Source organism: Lycorma delicatula, chromosome 4 (genome assembly GCF_047948215.1).
Source record: "Lycorma delicatula isolate Av1 chromosome 4, ASM4794821v1, whole genome shotgun sequence".
NCBI classification, from domain to species: Eukaryota; Metazoa; Arthropoda; class Insecta; order Hemiptera; family Fulgoridae; genus Lycorma; species Lycorma delicatula.
This window is the reverse complement of record NC_134458.1, coordinates 19,902,342-19,922,095: the sequence shown is the minus strand read 5'-3', so window position 1 is coordinate 19,922,095 and position 19,754 is coordinate 19,902,342. Positions and strand designations below refer to the sequence as shown.

At 28.6% G+C, this 19,754-nt stretch overlaps 2 protein-coding genes across 7 annotated transcripts in view; one reads left to right on the top strand and one right to left on the bottom strand.

Moving 5' to 3' along the window:
- Nacalpha (nascent polypeptide associated complex protein alpha subunit) overlaps nucleotides 1-3,794 on the top strand; it is a 52,654-nt gene extending 48,860 nt beyond the window's left edge. Inside the window, exons 5-6 of the mRNA XM_075362447.1 lie at nucleotides 1,605-1,766; nucleotides 3,465-3,794. Of these exons, the coding sequence (XP_075218562.1) occupies nucleotides 1,605-1,766; nucleotides 3,465-3,479 (177 nt within the window). The 3' untranslated portion in view covers nucleotides 3,480-3,794. The remainder of the gene's footprint in view (nucleotides 1-1,604; nucleotides 1,767-3,464) is intronic.
- LOC142323166 (putative gamma-glutamylcyclotransferase CG2811) lies at nucleotides 2,949-19,690 on the bottom strand. Of its 6 annotated transcripts, none has more exons than XR_012756037.1 (5): nucleotides 19,552-19,690; nucleotides 17,429-17,623; nucleotides 13,385-13,620; nucleotides 4,167-4,345; nucleotides 2,949-3,115 (listed from the first exon to the last, which is right to left on the bottom strand). XR_012756037.1 is itself a non-coding variant. In XM_075362451.1 (4 exons), the coding sequence occupies exons 2-4, from the start codon at nucleotides 17,618-17,620 to the stop codon at nucleotides 10,262-10,264; spliced, it is 444 nt and encodes a 147-aa protein (XP_075218566.1). In that variant the 5' UTR covers nucleotides 17,621-17,623; nucleotides 18,934-19,130; the 3' UTR covers nucleotides 9,901-10,261. The 6 variants fall into 6 exon arrangements, 4 of the variants coding, with proteins under 4 accessions (XP_075218566.1, XP_075218564.1, XP_075218565.1 ...); XR_012756036.1 differs by lacking the exon at nucleotides 19,552-19,690 and adding an exon at nucleotides 18,934-19,133 and having other exon boundaries at nucleotides 2,954-3,115; XM_075362451.1 differs by lacking the exons at nucleotides 2,949-3,115; nucleotides 4,167-4,345; nucleotides 19,552-19,690 and adding exons at nucleotides 9,901-10,277; nucleotides 18,934-19,130.
- Between the last annotated feature and the right edge of the window lie 64 nt (nucleotides 19,691-19,754).

The window sequence follows — 19,754 nt, the reverse complement described above, 5'->3', positions numbered from 1 at the left end:
CTCTAATTGGTTTTGGTATATCATTAATTTAAGAAAGCAATCTTTTTTCTACTTTCTCCTATATTTCAAATATAGTATATTTGGCTTTGCCAAATCATTAAAATGATTTTTATGCCCTTATTTTATGTTTGGTGTTTTAATTTTAATAACTAAATAATCACCCATCATTTTAGTAATGTTGACTGAATAACTTGTTAAAAAGCGTCACACCAAACGGTTTTTCATAGTAATTAATGAACCTTTTTGCGATAGTTATTTTAATATGTAGCCATTGTAAACTAGAACCAGTGGTTGAAAAAAAAATAGAAAAGTTAATGTTGTCAACACCTTCACATCACAGCATACTCCCATAATAAAGTCTTATTAAATATTTTCAGTTTTCTTGGTAAATACCAATTAATTTGTGGATGAGTACTTTTGTAATCTCTGTAGCGCAACGTAAGTATTTATTACTGTGAGAAAAAAATTGAAAAATTAATTCTGTACATAGACAGATAACGTGTAAGATAATATTGTTTTCCTTTAGATATTATTGAAGAAATATTGTATTTGCTTATTGTAATGAATATATTGCACTTGCTGAACCATTTGACCATAAAATAATCACAATGCCTTCTTTTTTGTTGAGTTATCTGAGTTGATGTATGTATGGTCTTGTCTTTACTTCATCAACCAAGGTTTATGCGATAACTTTTCTGACCTAAAGTATATTATTTTTATAAAATGGAAATCATTTCATCTAGATTCTTATTTACAGTTAATTTAATGAAGCAGTAATTAATACTCATTACTTACATTAATCAAAGATAAAGATACTTATTAAAACAATGGTCAATATTCAAATATTTTTTTTCAAATTTAAGGTGAATTTTAATTTTTCAATGTCGATTAATAGTATGCTATTTGCCCATTTTTAATCCTCCTGGTGTCAAAAAATGTATATTTTAGCCTTGGGGAATATGTAGGCAGATTGATTCCAAATTGCACGGCAATCTCTCAGGAGATGATTCTACACCCAAAAATAAGAAAAAAGTTCATATCAACGTAGGTCAAAAAACAGTTTGTTAGTAAGCTTCGGCTTGTGAAACATTTATCCCTGCTTCCTGCTCGTTCTGAAATTAAACTTTACTAAAATTCAGTCTGTAAAACTATTGTTACCTTGTTCTTTTCTTTTAGATTTTATTTGTATTAGAAATGTTTGAGATAAATATACTTTAATAATTGACCAAGCTCTCCCCAAATCTATTGTTATAGCAAGTATAGTTAACAAGTTATCATGTTTGTAACTGAAGGTAATCCTGATTAGAACATAGAGAAAAGGAGATTATATATAAAAACTGTTTTTAGGAAGTGATTATTTATTACAAGATTAGTTATTTTATTGTAAAAAAAATGCAATTGTATAATGTTTTATTAGCTTAATTTGTATATTAATGTCATATTGTATGTTTTGATGCTGTTTATTTATATTTGCATTTTTCCACTTTCTTGTGGTTAAACTTCTCATTAATTGGAAGTGTTAGTTTTAATCCACTATTAAAATTATGTTAGCTTAATATTTGAATCAAACTTATAACTAGATATTGAATTTACTCTTGTAACAGGTTGTAGCACCTATACAAGAAGAAAGTGAAGAAGAGGAAGTTGATGAAACAGGTATCGAAGAGAAAGATATCGATTTGGTTATGTCACAGGCTAATGTCAGTCGAATGAAAGCTATTAAAGCTCTTCGGAACAATAAAAATGATATTGTTAATGCTATTATGGTAAGATTTCTAGTTTACATGTGTTATCACACATTATGTATAAACTATACTGGTAATTGACTACTGGATTTCTGATCTTTTACATTTCTTGCATTAATTTAATGTTATATTTGTATTACAACTTATTTACTGGCACTGTCAAAACAACAGTATAAAACTGCTCTGTATAAAATGTATGTTCTCTTTCAGGTAAGTCATCATAATGCTGATTTGTGTGTCAGTCTGATTATAAGCTGAAATTATATCTATTTGATTAATACATGTTTGTCAGAAACAATAATAAATATTGGGGAAAAGTATAATTGATGAGTCCACCACTACAATGGCCCTCATTCGACTGTTGCAACTAATAAAATTATATTAACTTAGAAATTAACATTAGCTTTATTATAATTTAATAATTAACACTAAACTTGAAACTACTATCTTCAAGAAATTCCAGTATCTGATGAAGGTTTAAGTCTGCACGGTCATTCATAACAGTAAGAAAATGTTTAGTAACAGGTCTTATATCCCAAGTGAAGATTAGTACTCTTTGATACTATCCTGATTGATTAATGTAAAAAATTAGATTGTAGATAATTATTTACAGAAGTTCCTAAAACTGAAATTGAATAATTAATTAATATTCCATTTCCAATTCTCATATGTCACATCAGTAGCAAATATATGTGACTTACAAATGCCATCACTTTACTACATATCTGTATAATCAAAATGGTTTTGCATTCTGTTAGAAGTAGGCTATGAAGTATCAGTAATGTCTTATGGGATTTTTTGTACAATTATTTGGATTTGGGTTTGGTGGATCAGCAGTTTATTTTAAATATTGAAGTGGTTAAAATTGTTAAATTCCAGATAAGTTTCAGTTATAATTGGCATTTCATGTATGAATATTTTACCATCTATATAGCTTATGAAGCATTAATTATAAACATGTTTATAACCAGTAAATGTTAAAATAATCTAGCAAAGTAGTAGTCTTAAGACACAGTGACCTGAACAATAAAGTTAGTGGAATGCATTGTTTTAAAGAGGACTATCTATAATACAGTTCAATATGAGGTGTAAACTTATATTCTTTTAAAAAACATTTTTTTTAATATAATTATGACTTATTTTTATTAAATGATTACACTTTCTGAGAAAATTTTCAGATTCATTGTATGAACTTGGCATATAATGAAGTTTGACTTGAAGAAATTTGAGGGATGTTTTTAATTTCTTGTTCTATTTTAATGAATTATTTATGTTTTATATATGACTTTCATTCGTGAACATTAAACCATTCATACGCCCACACGTATATATATGCAACTTGACGACCAAAATAGAGTAACAAGTAAAACCTAAAAAAAAACTTAAAAATTAGAAAACAAAATAAATAATTTTTGGTGGTTGTTAATAATGTTTTAAGTTTTAATATTTGTTTAATGTAATTAATAGAATTTGTGTATAGACAGATAATGCTTTCCCATGAAAGTCAACAATTGGTATTAGTTTTTTTTGGTTTTATTTGCTTATGTGTTTTGGTAATTAAATTGTTAATATTGAATTTAATTACTACAGTGGTCAATATGTTAATGAATTTTCAAAAATATTGTCTATTATCTATAAAATTGGGATATGATTTTTCTTTTTTTAAACATTTATAATTCTTTAAAAACTTATTTTTATGTAAATGATGTTCTGTTCCAGGAACTTACAATGTGAGTTTGAGTTGCATTTTACTTCAGTAGTTACGCTGATGATTTACATAAGTACAGTATTCTGAAGGAAGTGCCCATTTCGTACTGATGTGCGTCCATATCAAATTCTTGTAATTTTATTACTATCAATGAGAATTACTCTTAGGATCAATTTTTGTTTTTACTATTTGTTCTAAACGGTGAATTTTGTTTTAAAAATTTTGTATACATATTAAATTATTTTCAAGATTAATTATGTGCTTACATTATTAATTTTAATATGGTTTTCATTATGTAATGCTTGCAGCATTATTGTGTGTAAGTAAATTTTAAAAGTAAATTGTTTTTTTTTATTGTGTGATATTTTAATATCATATTAAAAAAAAACCCTTGTTAAACTAGAAATGTATCTTCATTTCACATACCAAAGTATTATTTGGTTTGAAGGCATGCAGCAGTTCATTATTTTCTGGTTTGTATTTGAAAATAAGTTAATTGGTATCATAACTTTTCTTAAAATCTACATAACTTAAAAGATTTTATAAATAAAATTTAATTTCATGGTTACCAGCTGTTACTTCAGCACCATTTATATGATTATTGGTGAACCAAACAGATATTTTTTATCTGCTGCATTGCTGGTTGATAATGCTATAAATGAATTGTCTGTCAGTAAAATAGTTTCATATAAAGTAACGAGTTGACAACCTACCTTATACGTTAATGAACATTTAAGGTTTAAAAAGATCTTGCATCACAGCAGAATACTAGTTTACCATTCTATATATGCCAGATTTTGACTAAACAGTAGAAATGTGTGCCACCTGCTTATTAAAAGAGTTTGATGTATTAATGTTTTCAGCATTATATGTTTTGCTTTGCATCAGTTTGCTAAAAAAGGAAAATCAAAATCTATATGAATGACACAATCTGCTAACAATGTAATCATTCTACTTCATACACTATCATTATTTTAATATAAAATAAATAGCAGACAAATAAAAATTTAAGAAACCACTTGTTAAAATTTTAAAAGATTGGTAGCTTCATCCCCTAGAAGTATTTCTACAAATACATCACAATTACCAAAATTTATACATGTTGGTTATGACAACTCTAATTTATCTTTTAATTTAAAGCTTATTGCCATTTTAATTCAACAAATGATCAGTGCAGTATTTTTGATTTTGATGATATTTGGTAACTACCCACCTTTTTTTCCCTGTTTAGCCTCTGGGAATCACCATCAGGTATTACTTCAGAAGATGATATGTATGAGTGTAAGTGAAGTATAGTCTGTACAGTCTCAGGTCGACCATTTCTGAGATGTGTGGTTAATTGAAACCCAACCACCAAAGAACACCGGTATCTGCGATCTAGTATTCAAATCTGTATAAAAGTAACTGCCTTTACTTTGAACGTTGGAACTCAACTTCGAAATCAGCTGATTTGCGAATACGCGTTCACCACTAGACCAACCTGGTGGGTAACTACCCACTTTGTAATGGCTAAAAAATATTTTTTTATATTTAAAAAAAAGTTTCTTGAGTAATAGACTATTTTGTAACTCGTCAACAGATAAAAACAGCCATTTTCATCACTTTTACCATGAGCTGTCATTCTTGTTTTACGTCGTATAGAGGGTCAAAAAGGGCTTTTTGGAAAGAGTAAAGATGGAACTTATCGTAGTGTACTCAAAATTCATTTTTTTACATAACCAAACCTTGTAATGTTTACTGAATTTACATTCACAAATTCTTTTTTCTTCAAATTTTGTGCCCAAAATAAATAATGAAGGGCTTAAGGTAACAGGCCTGCTTTTTAACTCTAAGGTACTAGTAGTACTTATAAAAAAAAATTACCAAGTATCCACTAAAAGAAATGCACCCAAATCGTAAGATTTAAAAATTTTTCATTTTTGGGGCCCAAAAACCACGTGTGGGATAGGTGGCAAAAACCTGAAATTTTTATAGCAATAAGTACATTTTATGTTCTTTAAAACCATATAAAACTTATTTTGTTACTCAAAGGGGTTGACGAGTAATGAATCCAACAAAACTGCTAAATACATTGTTCCTTCTAACTGTAAACATCCAAAAATACTGATATGTATTTTTCAGATTATAAAAATTGACTGAACTCATTAGAATGAATAAATTACAAAATGATAATTCAGATACATTAACAACTTGTTCAATTCACTTTTACCTTATTTTACTGCTGCTAATGGAAGTTACAAATAAATCTTACACTTTTTGATAAAAACTTGCTAACATAGTGCTCCTGCCATTTTTTTTATCGAGTAGAACTGATAAGTCCTCATTCATCTTTGGTGTAATGTGTCCTCTTCCAGTAGTTGATAGAAAAAGGTCTGAGAATCTTTAAATATTTTCCAGTTGAACCCATGTTTGATTATCCCTCAATGATTTCTTGAATGAAGTACCAGGGCCCTGCAGATTGAAAAAGTGTGTTCGATATTCCTTTTCATTTTCATATATTTTGACTTCACCTACCCACCACTTGCCATCATATACGCAGCAGACATAATTTTTACATTTTGGCTTTGGTAAACCTATAAAGCAATCAGATACATTAATGTCCTTGTGTACCGATACTAATGTAAATGTTTCTAATTCAGAGGTCGCCCAGACTTTCAGAAAACATTCCTGACTTGTTGGAACACAACTGTGAAAGGTTCTTGTTTCTGGGATTGTTGTGATTACCTGATAATGAGAATTGAGGTATTCTTCAGTCTCTTGAACATCTTTATTAGAGCAGAAAATAAATGTTATATTTTTAATATTGTCTGCAATAATTGTACATTTTAGAAGGTTTAACAATTTGACTTTTAACTGTCCTTTGAAGGCTTGCTTTAGTCACCGTCCTTTTTACAGTTCCACCAATGCCATTCAGCTGCAATTTAAAAATCTTTTTGATGGTGGCACAAATTTATGAATTTTTTTTTGTTTTTATACTGGGCTAAGGAGCCATCAGGAAAATAAAAAAATTGTTTAACTTGTGGTAAGTGTTTTTACTTTATTTATAACTTGCTTTTGAAAGAACAATGTAGTATTGTGCTTCAAGTACTCACTAATCACACAGTAGCTGTGGCTTTGTAATTTTACTTCTTTTTTAAAGTAGATGTACTATGGTATGTTTTTGATCAGTGATATGATTGGATTTCATCCTGTATCACAAAAGGAAAATTTTGAGAGAAGTTTCCCATTACAATGCATTCATCCTCCAACAATTATTCCTTTTTAACGTTGAGGAAATTAGCTTGTTTCTTTGCAACAAATGATGCCTTTTTATTTAAAATTTCAGTAGTTAGTTCACAACGGTCAACAGAAACCCACTGCTTGAAGATAATTTCAAAATCAAATCAAATCATTCTGCGCTGCTCAATAATTTTTGAACCTTAACAGGGGAAATGCCAAGTGCTGAACAAGCTTTGTTCACCAACTCCACTATAACACATTGAGGCTCAAATATATCTTAACATTCTGGTTCACTTTCTGTATCATCTTGTGGTTTTTGTATTTTGTTTAAGCATTTTGTACATTGTGCTCTGCCTGGAATTAATTTTAAATTTGGATTGCTTGTTGACAGTCAAAGAGATTTCTTAACCAGTTAAGTGCGACAGCTAAATGGGTCAGAGCAACTTTCCTCATTAATATGAAAATATTTATCTAAATATTCAGTTTTATGAAAAGTACAGATATTTTTTGTTTCAGTACATCCACTTCTTAAAGATTTCAATGTTATTTGCTGTTCAGTAAACTCTAAAATATCATGCAATACTGAAGATCTATTGTAAGTCAATTTGTGACATTATTTCAATGTGAATGCCAATTGAACACTTGATAATCCATTTTTATAAAATGCAAGGTTTCTTACAATAACAATACAGTTAGTATAAATTATAAAACTACCAATTGCACCTCACTTTGACTTATCCCAGTTTCTCTACAGCTAAAATAAAAATTTCTGTAATTAATAAATAAAAAATATAGCATAAAAGAGGAGAAGTTCACTGCTAATAAAATTACTTTATAAACAAGTGTACATTACCTAACCACAGTATTAACACTAGCAACAATAAAACAAATCATGTTGAAATCAAAACAGTACCTTAGCCTTTTACAATGTTTACATTCAGGATTACGCAAACATTCATGTTTAAACATGAGTTTGTGTGTAAGAAATTTTTGATAGTTTGGTACTTAAAGTATGACTCATTATAGACATCAAAATATTTTGTATAGTAGGCCTACATTATTATCTGAAAAAATACATGCTGTGAATTTTTTGGAACATTGTTTACGGTTAGAAGGAGCAGTGTTTTTAGCGATTTTGATGGCTTCATTACTCATCAATCTCTTTGAGTAACAAAATAAATTTTATATGGTTTTAAAATATGTAAAAAGTACTTACCGCTGTAAAAATTTCAGATTTTTGCCACCTGTCCTACATGTGGTTTTTGGGCCCCAAAAATGAGATATTTTCAAAACCTTACAATTTGGCGGCCATTTTTTTTAAGTACTACTAGTACCCAAGAGTTAAAAGGTAAAAAACAGGCTTGATACCTTTAAGCCCTTCATTATTTTGACCCAAAATTTGAAAAAATAATTTGTGAACATAATTTCAGTAAACATTACAAGATTTGGTTATGTAACAAAATGAATTTTGATTACAGTAAGTTGAAGTTCCATCTTTACTCTTTTCAAAAAGCTTTTTTGACCTTTCTATGATGTAGAATAAGAATGCTACAGCTCATGGAAAAAGTGACGAAAATAGCTGTATTTACCTGCTGGAAAGTTAGAAAATATCACTCAAGAAAAGATTTTTTTTAAATATGAAAAAATATTTTTTAGCCACTACAGGTTGGGTAGTTATCATATACCAAATATCATCAAAATCAAAAATGATGATGCAATAAAATTTTGGAAAATTTGTTGAATTAAAATGGAATACCCATATTCAGTTAATCAGTTTTACTGTCAAAATTATACTGCTTTTTATTTTGTGTTGTTTCCCCAGATAGTTTTGTAATTATGTAAAATAAGTGAGAACATGTTATTAACAGGATGTAAACGCAGAAGTTGAAAAAAGTTAATTAAAAATAAATAATTTATAAGCAAAATGCTACTGCAATGTGTTTCTTGTAGCAGTTTAATAATTGTTAAAAATTTACAGTTTCGATTTATGTCCACCACTGGTCGAGGTACAAGTTGTGAAAGAACCAGTTATAAGAAGATGCAATGTTGTAATCTTGATCTTCCAATAGTCTGTAAAGAATAGTTATGCTTGGTCATATCCATTGTGGAGTATATATGACGTGTAATTTTAACTTGCATGCAAATCATTCATTTGCTATTAATCCATTAGTTTTTATGTAAGGAAGTGATTGTAGTAATTAATTTGTTTTAAATGTAATGAAACATCAGGAACTGCTTCAACCCCAGTTCATAGCAATTGTAGATAACATCAGGTTTGATGTTACTTAAAATTTCAGGAATGCAGTTCTTACTCCAGTCGTCTGCAGCAGGTTGTCAGCATCCAATTTTTCACAGATTTCTTGTAAATAATATTGTTTCTCTCTTTCCAACAAGACAGCCAACCATCTGTTGGTTTTAAACCACAATCACCAAATTTTTCTGCAAATTGTTTTGCTTTTACCATTAAGACTGCACAATGATGAGCCATTTAATTTTCTTTCACTCATTTAATGTTCTTGTCTCAATGAACCACTTTAATAAAGCGAGTTCAACAATTTTATTCTTACCATCACACTTCCCCATTCTGTTCATGTTCTCATTTAGGACGACTGCAGCTTCCAATTCTTTGTGGTTTTTAATGATACAAGAAAGTGAAGTCTGAGAAAGTTGCAGTGTTGCAGCTTTTTGCTAACTACATTTAGAAATACATTCATCATATTTATAATATTTATACTTTTTGAAAATTTCATATTTTTCACGTAAATTTAAATCCTTACGTTTATGTGACATGGCTTCGAAATTTACAAAAATTTCAGTACAGTACACAAAAAATAAATAAACAGACAAAATCACAATGAAACAATAGTTGAAGCACACGCAAAAAGAAAACTAAAATATTTTAACAAACATACGAAACCTCTGAAAGCAGTGAAAACACTGAAAGACAAATAGTTTGAAGTATACTGCACTGCACGTACACACATTTAGTGTGCTATCTTTTACTGACGGAAGTTTGGCACCGCACAGTTTATCTTTAGCCAGCTAGCATCAAGACCTTCGTATGATATGATTTTCATTTCCTTGGAGTAATCAACTTAAACATTAAATATGGGTACTTAAGTAAAATGAAGTGATAAACAACATAATGCTGTGTAATAAACATAAATAATCCATTTTGTATTATTACAAATAAACTTAAAATATTAAAATGTTGATACAATAAACCAATTCTTGATTCTATTGCATGAAGAATTTTACACAAATTTCCAGTATTTTGGTTTGGATTTTAGAAAAATGATTCATTACTACATATGCTGCTTATTACTAAGTAACAAGCAGCATCTATTGTATTTGTATATGTATATACGCATGAAAAATGTTTATTCTGATGCACAGTTGTTACTTTCTACATGTGACTTCAACACCAAATTAACTAAAACTAGATGTCTTATGTATTCTCCACTCAATTTCTCTCCTTTGCTATTTGTCTAAAGATTATTTCATTTTGAATTTTATTGACCAATCTAATTTCTAATTAAAACATCTTCCTGTAACATCATACTTCAAAGGCCTCTATTTCTTTCTGTTTTTATTGTTGTCCATGCCTAAGTACCAAGTGTAACATTATCCACAAATACTTTAAGAATTTCTTTTTAATTCAAAAATAAATCTATTTGATACTAAAAAAATTCAGTTATTAATATTGTGTAGTTGCTTCACAGCATTATTTTGTTATACATTTTTTAGTGTCAAAATTCATACAGCATAGAGAAAAAATTAATTTTATGAATAAAGAGATAATTTTCCAACTCTCCCAGACATACAGTATTTAAAATTATTATTTTTGCTAAATTTGTAAACCTTGTCAAAATAAAGCACATTTTTAGTATAACCAGAAATTTTTGAAAAGGGCTGCAAAATCAATATACTAATGATAATTCTTTTGTAGTTTGTTTTTATGTATTACTAATTATCAGACTTATAATAAGTGTAATAATAAAGTGTCTATTGAATACAAATTGCATAGCATATAATGCAGTAAGACAAATTTGAACATTGGATACAATGCTCATGGTCATTCAACTGTCTGATGGCTGGGAACAATATAAAAAATGAAAATTAAAAAAATAAATAACAAAAATAAGTACCTGAAACAAGTAAACAAATATAAACCTCTATTACAATATAACATTAGCTAAGATTAATTCTTATCTATAACTGTACCTATATTACCAGACTCCTTTCATTACCCTTAAGATAACACAATCCGTCCCATTAAAGATACAAAAAGAAATTTATTAAGTGTAAAAAAAACCTAATTCTTAGAGAACTGCAATTCAATGCTATCAGCAGATGATACTTTCCCCAGATTTTTCCTGGAAAACATGCCTGGAGGCCAAGAGGCTTTTTAAATCAATGGAAGCAGGGTAATTGTTAGAATAATATTATTTATGTTACCTTCTAGCATAAACTATATAGGAATTGTAAAAATCTAAATTATAACAGTTATCTGAATTAGTTCCTGCAAAGACAGAACATGTTAAAAACTAATGCACTCTGATGATCAATAACTCGTAAAAAGTGAATATCAGTAAATTTTTGTTTCACTGTTTAATAAATGACATGTATTTTTTGTAGATGATAAGGCCAAATTTTTCCTTTACAGCAGCCATATTCAAATAATGGTGTCATAAAAATGGTAGGAGAATTCTAAGGAAACCAGTCAGTACCAATACCAAATTAGTAAAGAATCCCATTTATTAATTTCTTATCCTCATAAAAAATTCTATGAAATATGTTCTCTTCCTTTCAACTAAAGCTATAAAGCGTTTTATGACCATGTCTAGTCTCAGAGATACAGAATGTATTACAATCAAGAAATATAAAACATAATTTCAAAAATTTTAAGTAGTTACATAATAATGGTAAACATCAATAATAGAGTCAGTTATTTACATTATGATTAATTTAAAGCATTAATAATATCAAACATTACAATTATGCAGAAACAGTCTTATATCTTTAAATTCTCATATACATTTATATGCTGAATATTTGTGTCCTATAATAGATTTGTAATGATCAGTAAATATCAATGTAGTACATCATCAATACTGGATTGATTATCTAAGCTAGAACAAAGAAATTAAAAAGCACTAAAGAATTCTATGATATTGTTCATATACAATAATATTAAAAATGTTGATAGCTGAATCGCTAAATCAGTTACTAAAATAAATACAGTATGTAACATAAATAACAGTAAGAAAGAAACAATGAATCGATTTTCAGTCTTTAAAATATGAATATTTCAGTTTTCCTCATCAAATACTCTTAGCTAATCAAATCAGTTAAGGTAATAAAATTGAGAAAATATCAATATTAACAAAAATAGCTGGTATGAATACTAGGTAGTGAACATGTTTCCTGAAAGATTGCCAAAAGTCAAGCTAATTTTTTTGGGAACTGGAATCCTGCGATTCAAAATATGTATTTCATATTCTACTGCAGCGCTGTAGCATTATCATTACATACACCCAAAATAAATACCATATCAAACTATTCCTCTGTCATAAATAAGTATGGCATTAATTTCAATGGTAAACCGATCACATTCAAAGAAAACCTTTACTAACACAGTTCGCAGCACCTGATATACTTAATGTACCTTACAGAATGATTAAACACTAATACAGTATTGTGCATTGTTATCAGCTGTTGTTTTATTGCCAACTTTGAAATAATAATTTATCGTATTTCTGTCTTATCTAGGCAATTTTTATTTTACAATTGTGTAATTTTCAGTTTTTTTAAACTTTTAACAGTAAATTTTGTTTTTGTTTACATTAAATAAACTTTTATGACAAATGTAATGTACGGATTCCAAATAAAATTCAAATTTTTCTTCATTTTGTTCAACTTACAACATTTTTTTCAGAATTAAATTTTCTAAAAGTTTTTTAAAATGTTTTACACGTTTATTAGCCATTTGACAAAGTTATTGTACGTGATACATAAAAAACAGTTTTTTACCTGAATTTATTGGTTTTCATCCCAGATTTCTTTAAAAGTACTGCAGATACAGTTCTGGGACCTATTTTATTTAATTTTTCAGGTCATAAACCATAAGAAATCACTAATTCTGCCTCTTAATTAATGCCCTAAACATTTCAGTACAACTTCATTTCAATAGGGTAGCTGAAATCTGAGTGAAATCTTTCATTAGTCATAACTTGCAATTGAAGCATTTTAGGACATACGTTTAAAAGAATTTTTTCCATTATTTTCATGAGTAGAGCAGGTTATGAAAATCCTGAGAGAACCTCGTGATACACTTTGTAGATTAATGTACTGATCTGAATAAAATATTTATTCAGGTGTTTACTTTAAACAAAACTGAAAAACCTTGAAACCACCAATAAATATTATAAAATAGCTGCTCAATATTTTATTATGGGAAATTTAAGTTTTGAGAAGTTTAATAGTTGGATTCTATTAGTAAATATAGAAAAAAAAACACTAGCTAATCAGTCTGATATATTAAACCTCTAGCATATATCCCTTTTGATTAACATCATATAGAATTTAGAAATACGACTATGATGAAGAAGGGTTAATGTTAGGAATTATATATGACTCACGTTAAAAATATTCTTTAGTTTACTTTAAAAACAGATAACCCTTGTAATCATAATCAGGATCTCTGTTATACCTTTCGCAATAAACTAGGCCATGGTCCCCTTTTGAATCATAAGAGGTAAACATCTGTCGAGTTAAGAGTTCCACTTTATGCTCTTTAAGAAAGTAGGTCCAACATTCAATGATATTATTCTCAGCATTCATTTGAATTGGTTCTATTCGTCTGATATAATAATTTGGATGCTCTTCTAATATATCTAGCTTGCCTAACATTTTTTCATCAATTTCATAAATTTCTCCCAAAACATTCTGAAAAAAGATAAAGTTTTTTCTAATAAAACAAAAATTTATACTAAAAAATTAGAATTCAAGAATTAACTTTAAAATTATTAGAAAATAAGAACTAACTTCAATCAATATCAAAAATTCCAATAACTAATGTTTACTTATATTTATTATTAGTAAATAAGCATTGCTTCTGTGTTAATTAAGAAATATAAGAATAACTATTGTCACCATATGAGGTGTGATGAAACAATATCCAATTTTATTTTTTATTGTGGAACCAGTTGTAAAACAGGAGGATGTTGAGGGATGGGACCTGACGTTTACTGGCTGCACATGATTTACTGTTTTGCAGCCAGTCGCTACTTAGCAGCCATGAAAGTAAAACATGTTACTAGTGCCATGTTTTCATTGACGTTTAAAATTACTGAACGAGTTAACCAGAGAATCTATCTTGCCAGAAACTTGGTAATACACAAGTAGACAATAAGGAAGATTCAACAGCTTTTTTGATAAAGCTTGGTGTTACACAAATTAAAGAGTGGATCGCGGTTTCTAAGATAATCTGTTGAAAGTAATGAATGTTCTGGCAGATTTTCCATCAGCAAAAATCCTAATCCAGTAAGTTAGATAGGTAGTGATGAAGGATTGCTAAATAACAATTAGAGAGCTTGAATATAAGTAGGAATTTATTTGACTCTGTGCAACTAATTTTAACAGAAGATCTCAGGATGCAGCAAAATTTGTCCCAAAAATTCTAACTCAAGAACAAAATGAAAACAGACAGCAAGATTTACTGGAATGTACTAATAGTGATCCCGATTTTATGAAAAAAATAACCGGATAAACATGAAACATGGGCCTATGGCTATAACCCTGAGACAAAGCACAGTCATCCCATAGGAAAACTCCAAGTTCTTTGAGGAAAAAGAAAGTCAGGCAATCATGAAGGTCATGCTGATAATTTTTTTTGATTACTAAGACATAGTTCACCAATGTAGAATCTGAGCACAGTTTGTCCTCAAAGACTACTATATAACTGTTTTATGTTGGCTAAGAGATGCTGTTCAATGCAAGAGACCACAGGTTTGGGAAAATGGTGATTAGAAAATTCATCCTAACACTACATCTAGCCCACACATCACAACTTATTCAGAAATACTTGGCGAACACAGGACTGAACAACTTCAGCAAGCTCCTTACCAGGTATAGCCTCTGCAATTTTTACCTATTTCCTAAGCTTAAGAGAAAAAGATTTGAAGACAGAGAAAAGGAATGTGACAAGGGGCCTTATTGCGGTCGCTAATAATGACTGAAAAATGCTTCCTTTACTGGGATAAGTGTGTTAGATCAGAAAGGTACCATCCATTGCAATAAATAGGTTATTGTATTAATAAGTATTCTTGTTTTTATGACCCAAGATTGGATACTTTTTGATCACACCTAGTGGAAGCAGGTTGCTACACTGAACTACAGACACTAATGTAATGATTATACTTACCCACTGCTATACTGTTATATGCTCTTTTTTAACTTAAAATGCCTAAATAAGTCATTCATTTCCTGTTAACCACAGTTTTTGCAAAAGCTGTTTCTTGAATTTTATAATATTCTCAAGTTTTGAAAATCTTATTACCCCCCTTTAGTTAGCAAAACTGACCTTAGCTAGGAAAAAATATACTAATAATGTATTTTTTAAAACCACATGAAAGATATTTTCATGATAAATGTGGTAAAAAAATAACCATCTAGTTTTAACATAAAGTAAGATGATCTATACCTAGCTACCAGTTCAAAAACCACAACAATAAAAGTATTAGTTATTAAATAACTTTATTTTATGAACAAATAAGGGTCGAGTAAAATTATTATGAACTCTAATGTTGCTGTATTTAATGAAAAAGAAATAGATAATCGTAATAATATAAACTAGAATTACTGTTGGTCTAATTATTTATGTCAGTATAACCTAACTTTTATTTAACTAAAGAATTCCTAGTTTTACTAACCATGAAAAAATTCTTGAATACCAGCATGAAATATAATGTAAAAATTCATATTTTTAAATTAGCATTATCCATTTAAAAATATTTGTTTGAAGTTCAATGAAGTTTGTTAATTAATAATTTATTTCACTAAAACAGAATACTAGTAAATCAGATAAATAAATAAGTCAAAATGTTAAAACATTTAATTTAAGAAAATGCATAAAATAAAAACAGGTTTACTATATTAAAATTATATTTTATTTGAAGACCAACACTAATGCAAACAAGTGTTTGAAATTCAATTCAATTCTATTTGATTATAAAATAATGGTTATTGCAAAATTTTATTCTGTTGTATCATATAAATAAACAATAGACAAGGATCTTGGGATTTGACCAATCTTGTTAATTAAATTATCATATGACATGTCTTAAGTTAACTAACAAGATGCTCAGTGTAGATTTATGACAAAAAAAATAATAAGATTTGTGATTAGTGGTAACATTACTGTGGTAATGCTGCAAATGGGTAACTGGTGAGTGGCGTAATTACATTTGTAGCAAGTGTAACCTTTTGACTTATTCAATGGTTTATTTATTTATCTGATTTATCAGTATTCTGTTTTAATAAATAAATTTTAACAAACTTCATTGAACTTCAAACAAGTATTTTTAAATGGATAATACTAATGTAATTGCATTTGCATCAAGTTAACTTCTGAAATGCCAATGGGTATAGCTGATGAAATAAAAGTGTAAATCTTAACTTGCCTAATCAAATGTATAATTTAAAAAACTCTCCTCTGTTTAGCTTATATTACTGCATTTCAGTTTTATCCTTTTCTTTAACTTATAACTACTTTAATCTTATTAGTACTTAAAATTAAATTAAACATATAAAGAGATGGAAGATAATTATTGATTGTTCAAGACGCCTAAAACTTTATAAAATAATTTCAGATGTAATTCTGAACGAGTTGGAGGGGTTTAATGATATTCTTCACATTTTTTACTTCCATAACTATTTTGATGTATTATAAGTGCAGGTTCCCCAAGTCCCATCACTGGTAACATGGAGAGAATTTAGAAGCCGTGGCAAATATGATAATTATTAAAAAGGTAATGACCATAACAGAACAGGCTACAAGTGACTATCAGCCTTCATTAAAAAAAAAAAAAGATTTATTAGCTACCTGAAGAGAGCTATAAAGCAACAAATTGTTTAATACCTGTTCTCATCAGTCTCCTTAAATATGCAGTACATGACATCTACACAAAGTATCAAAGCAAGAATAGAGAACCACATTCTCCTGCAGTCATCAGTACATGAATAAATGAAGAACGTTTAATACGTTCTACAGCCATTCTAATAAAATACTGCACTTTATTTGAATTAGAGCAGTATTAGTTCCTTTCCTTCTAAAATTTTTAGATACAAAATTATCAAATACTGTGATGGTTTATTTGAATCTAACATCACATCTTTGTGGTTTGTAAGTTGTATATTTTTAAAAAAAAAAATCTTATAAATACTACCAACAATAAATGGTAATGTACATTATATTTCTTAGATAAATATGCTAACTGTTACCACCATAGTAATATTAGAAAAATACTGTGCTAAAATCTTTCCTGCAGTAAATTATAAGATGGCAATACTGAACATGTTCAGTGCAATTTCCAGGAAAGTGAGCTACCCTTGAGCTAAGTTAAAGTTAAAGCAGAGTTAACTTGCTAAATAGTTAGTACTACTTCCAATAAAATAGTGATTCTCCATTTAGTTAAATTATATGATCAAAAATAATAATAAGAATGTCTACTCAAAATTATTTAATAATACCCACATTTCCAACACCTGGTTCACTGAGTAGAAAAGGAATATTATATTTTGATGCGATTATCAGAGGATATTTTTTAACAGTGCTTCCATCTCCTACATATTTTGAACACCCATTTTCAGTTTCAGTCAACCAGTTGTGGTTTGGTTGACCATGTTTTAGTGTTCCATATACAAATACCAAACTCTTCAGCGACATAATCTAACAAACAAAACAATAATAAATAATCATTGCCTTCAGAGATGAAATGATAAGTTATCCTTATTAGTAAAATTAAAGCTAGTTTAACAAATGCAGCAGATAACCAACACTCATACACTGACACTACCCATATTTAGACTCCTTCCAACATAATAATGAGAATCCTACTATAATTTACAATTTTTCAGTTCTTTAATTCTGAAAGTATTCTTTTACACATTCATAATTTTTAGTATTATCATGTTTTCCAATGCTTTTTAGTAAAAGGAAAAAAGTATAATAGTACTCAAACCTTTTTTTTTAATTACACAATTTAAAAAAAAAGAATAAAGTATTTTGATTTTTCTCTGTTATGGCAATACACCTAACAATTAGAACTTAATTTTACTTTTTGGTCTGAAAATTAAGTATAAGGTTCTTTTTCATTGGATGAGCATGATAGAATATCTAAAATTCTTTTTAAAAAAATGTTTTTTCTGCTTCGAGATTTGTCAGCTGTCTGCTAACAATAAAAAGTGTGTGTGCGTTTAATAGTCCTTCCTAAAAGCTTCAGTTCATCTTCCAATCAATTCTTTTCCTTCCATAATTATTTTTCTAAAATTTTTCATGAAAATGTCCAAAAACAAGATTAAAATTACCTTTACTATCCTTCAAAAAAGAAGGAACACACAATATGTAATATAATTATGTAAGTAAACTGAAGATTAGAAAGTCAAAAAATAGTACTCATTACCCAATAAATATCCGAAATTAGACGACAATCGTTATCAAGTAGTATTAAGGTTAATAATAATTTTTTGGGGACGATAAGAATTAGGTACTCGCAGGGAAAAGATATGACACAAATAAATTAATCATTTTGTTGAACCAACTAGATTGTATTTCTTCAAATGGTAATTTGGCTCAAGATCACTTTCTGTTAAAAACGGAATTATGAATCAGTGATGTGGTAAAATAATACAATTCCAAACTTTACAAGAAACTGAGACAATCAAATGTTATGATTTTTATAATGGAACTAATACTATTTGGCGGTTTTAACAATTATTAAGGCAAGTAAAAAGCTGTAATTACTACGAGTCACAGCTGGATTTTCTAGTGCTTAAGGTCTCAAAATGTGTATTACGTTTTAGTTATGCTGTGGTAATATTGAGATAGGATACAGTTTATTGCTATTAGAAGGGCATCGGTCACTTAAAAATCGTGAAATCGCGTAATCATATACGTTTATTTGATTATAACTAGTACACGCATTTGATTATTTTCATCCTTTCATAAATCCGTAATCTAGATCTAATATGATATCTTACCTAAAGTGTTTATATTTATTGCTCTTTCGCTAACTGGATAATTAGTCTGAAATTTAAAATGTGTTGGTTCTAATAGCACAAAACTTTAGCCATACACAGAGAAAATTCTATATTTAAGCGTTTAAAGAAACAGGACCCCTTGCATTAAAAGTACAACAAACTCAGAAGATGAATATTTTAACTGAACTAAACCAATGTTACCACAGCGGTTTTAATATGCGCCTTAACCTAATTATACCTATAAAATTTACTATTTCGAATTATAGGGTTTTTTAACAAAATTAATAGATTGATTACAGTTTCTGATTCATTACAAAAATATTATAATCTTTAGTGTACATATCGTCATTCTATTAGTTAAATAATTTTGGGGTCAGAGGTAAACATTTTGTAGAAATAGTTCTTGTTATTAGCATTATTAACGACTGAAAATTAGTAAACATAAATGTTCAAATTATAATAATTTTATAAGTAATGAGAAAAAAATTTTATTTTGTCATCAGCGAGTTTATAAAGCTGGTTACAATTTATGTATATGATAAAAGGTCGTTGTGTTGTTTTTAGATTTTCAGCTAAACTGAAATATAAAGTATTGCAGCTTAATTTAGGAATTCCTACCTCATAATAGAATATATATATTATGAATAACTAGCACTGATAATAAACTTTTTTTCCTGTTTAGCCTCTGGGAATAACCATCAGGCATTACTTCAGAGGATAAGTGTGAGCGTAAGTGTAGTCTTGTACAGTCTCAGTTCGACAATTTCTGAGACGTGTGGTTAATTGAAACCTAACAACCAAAGAACATAGGTATCCAAGAT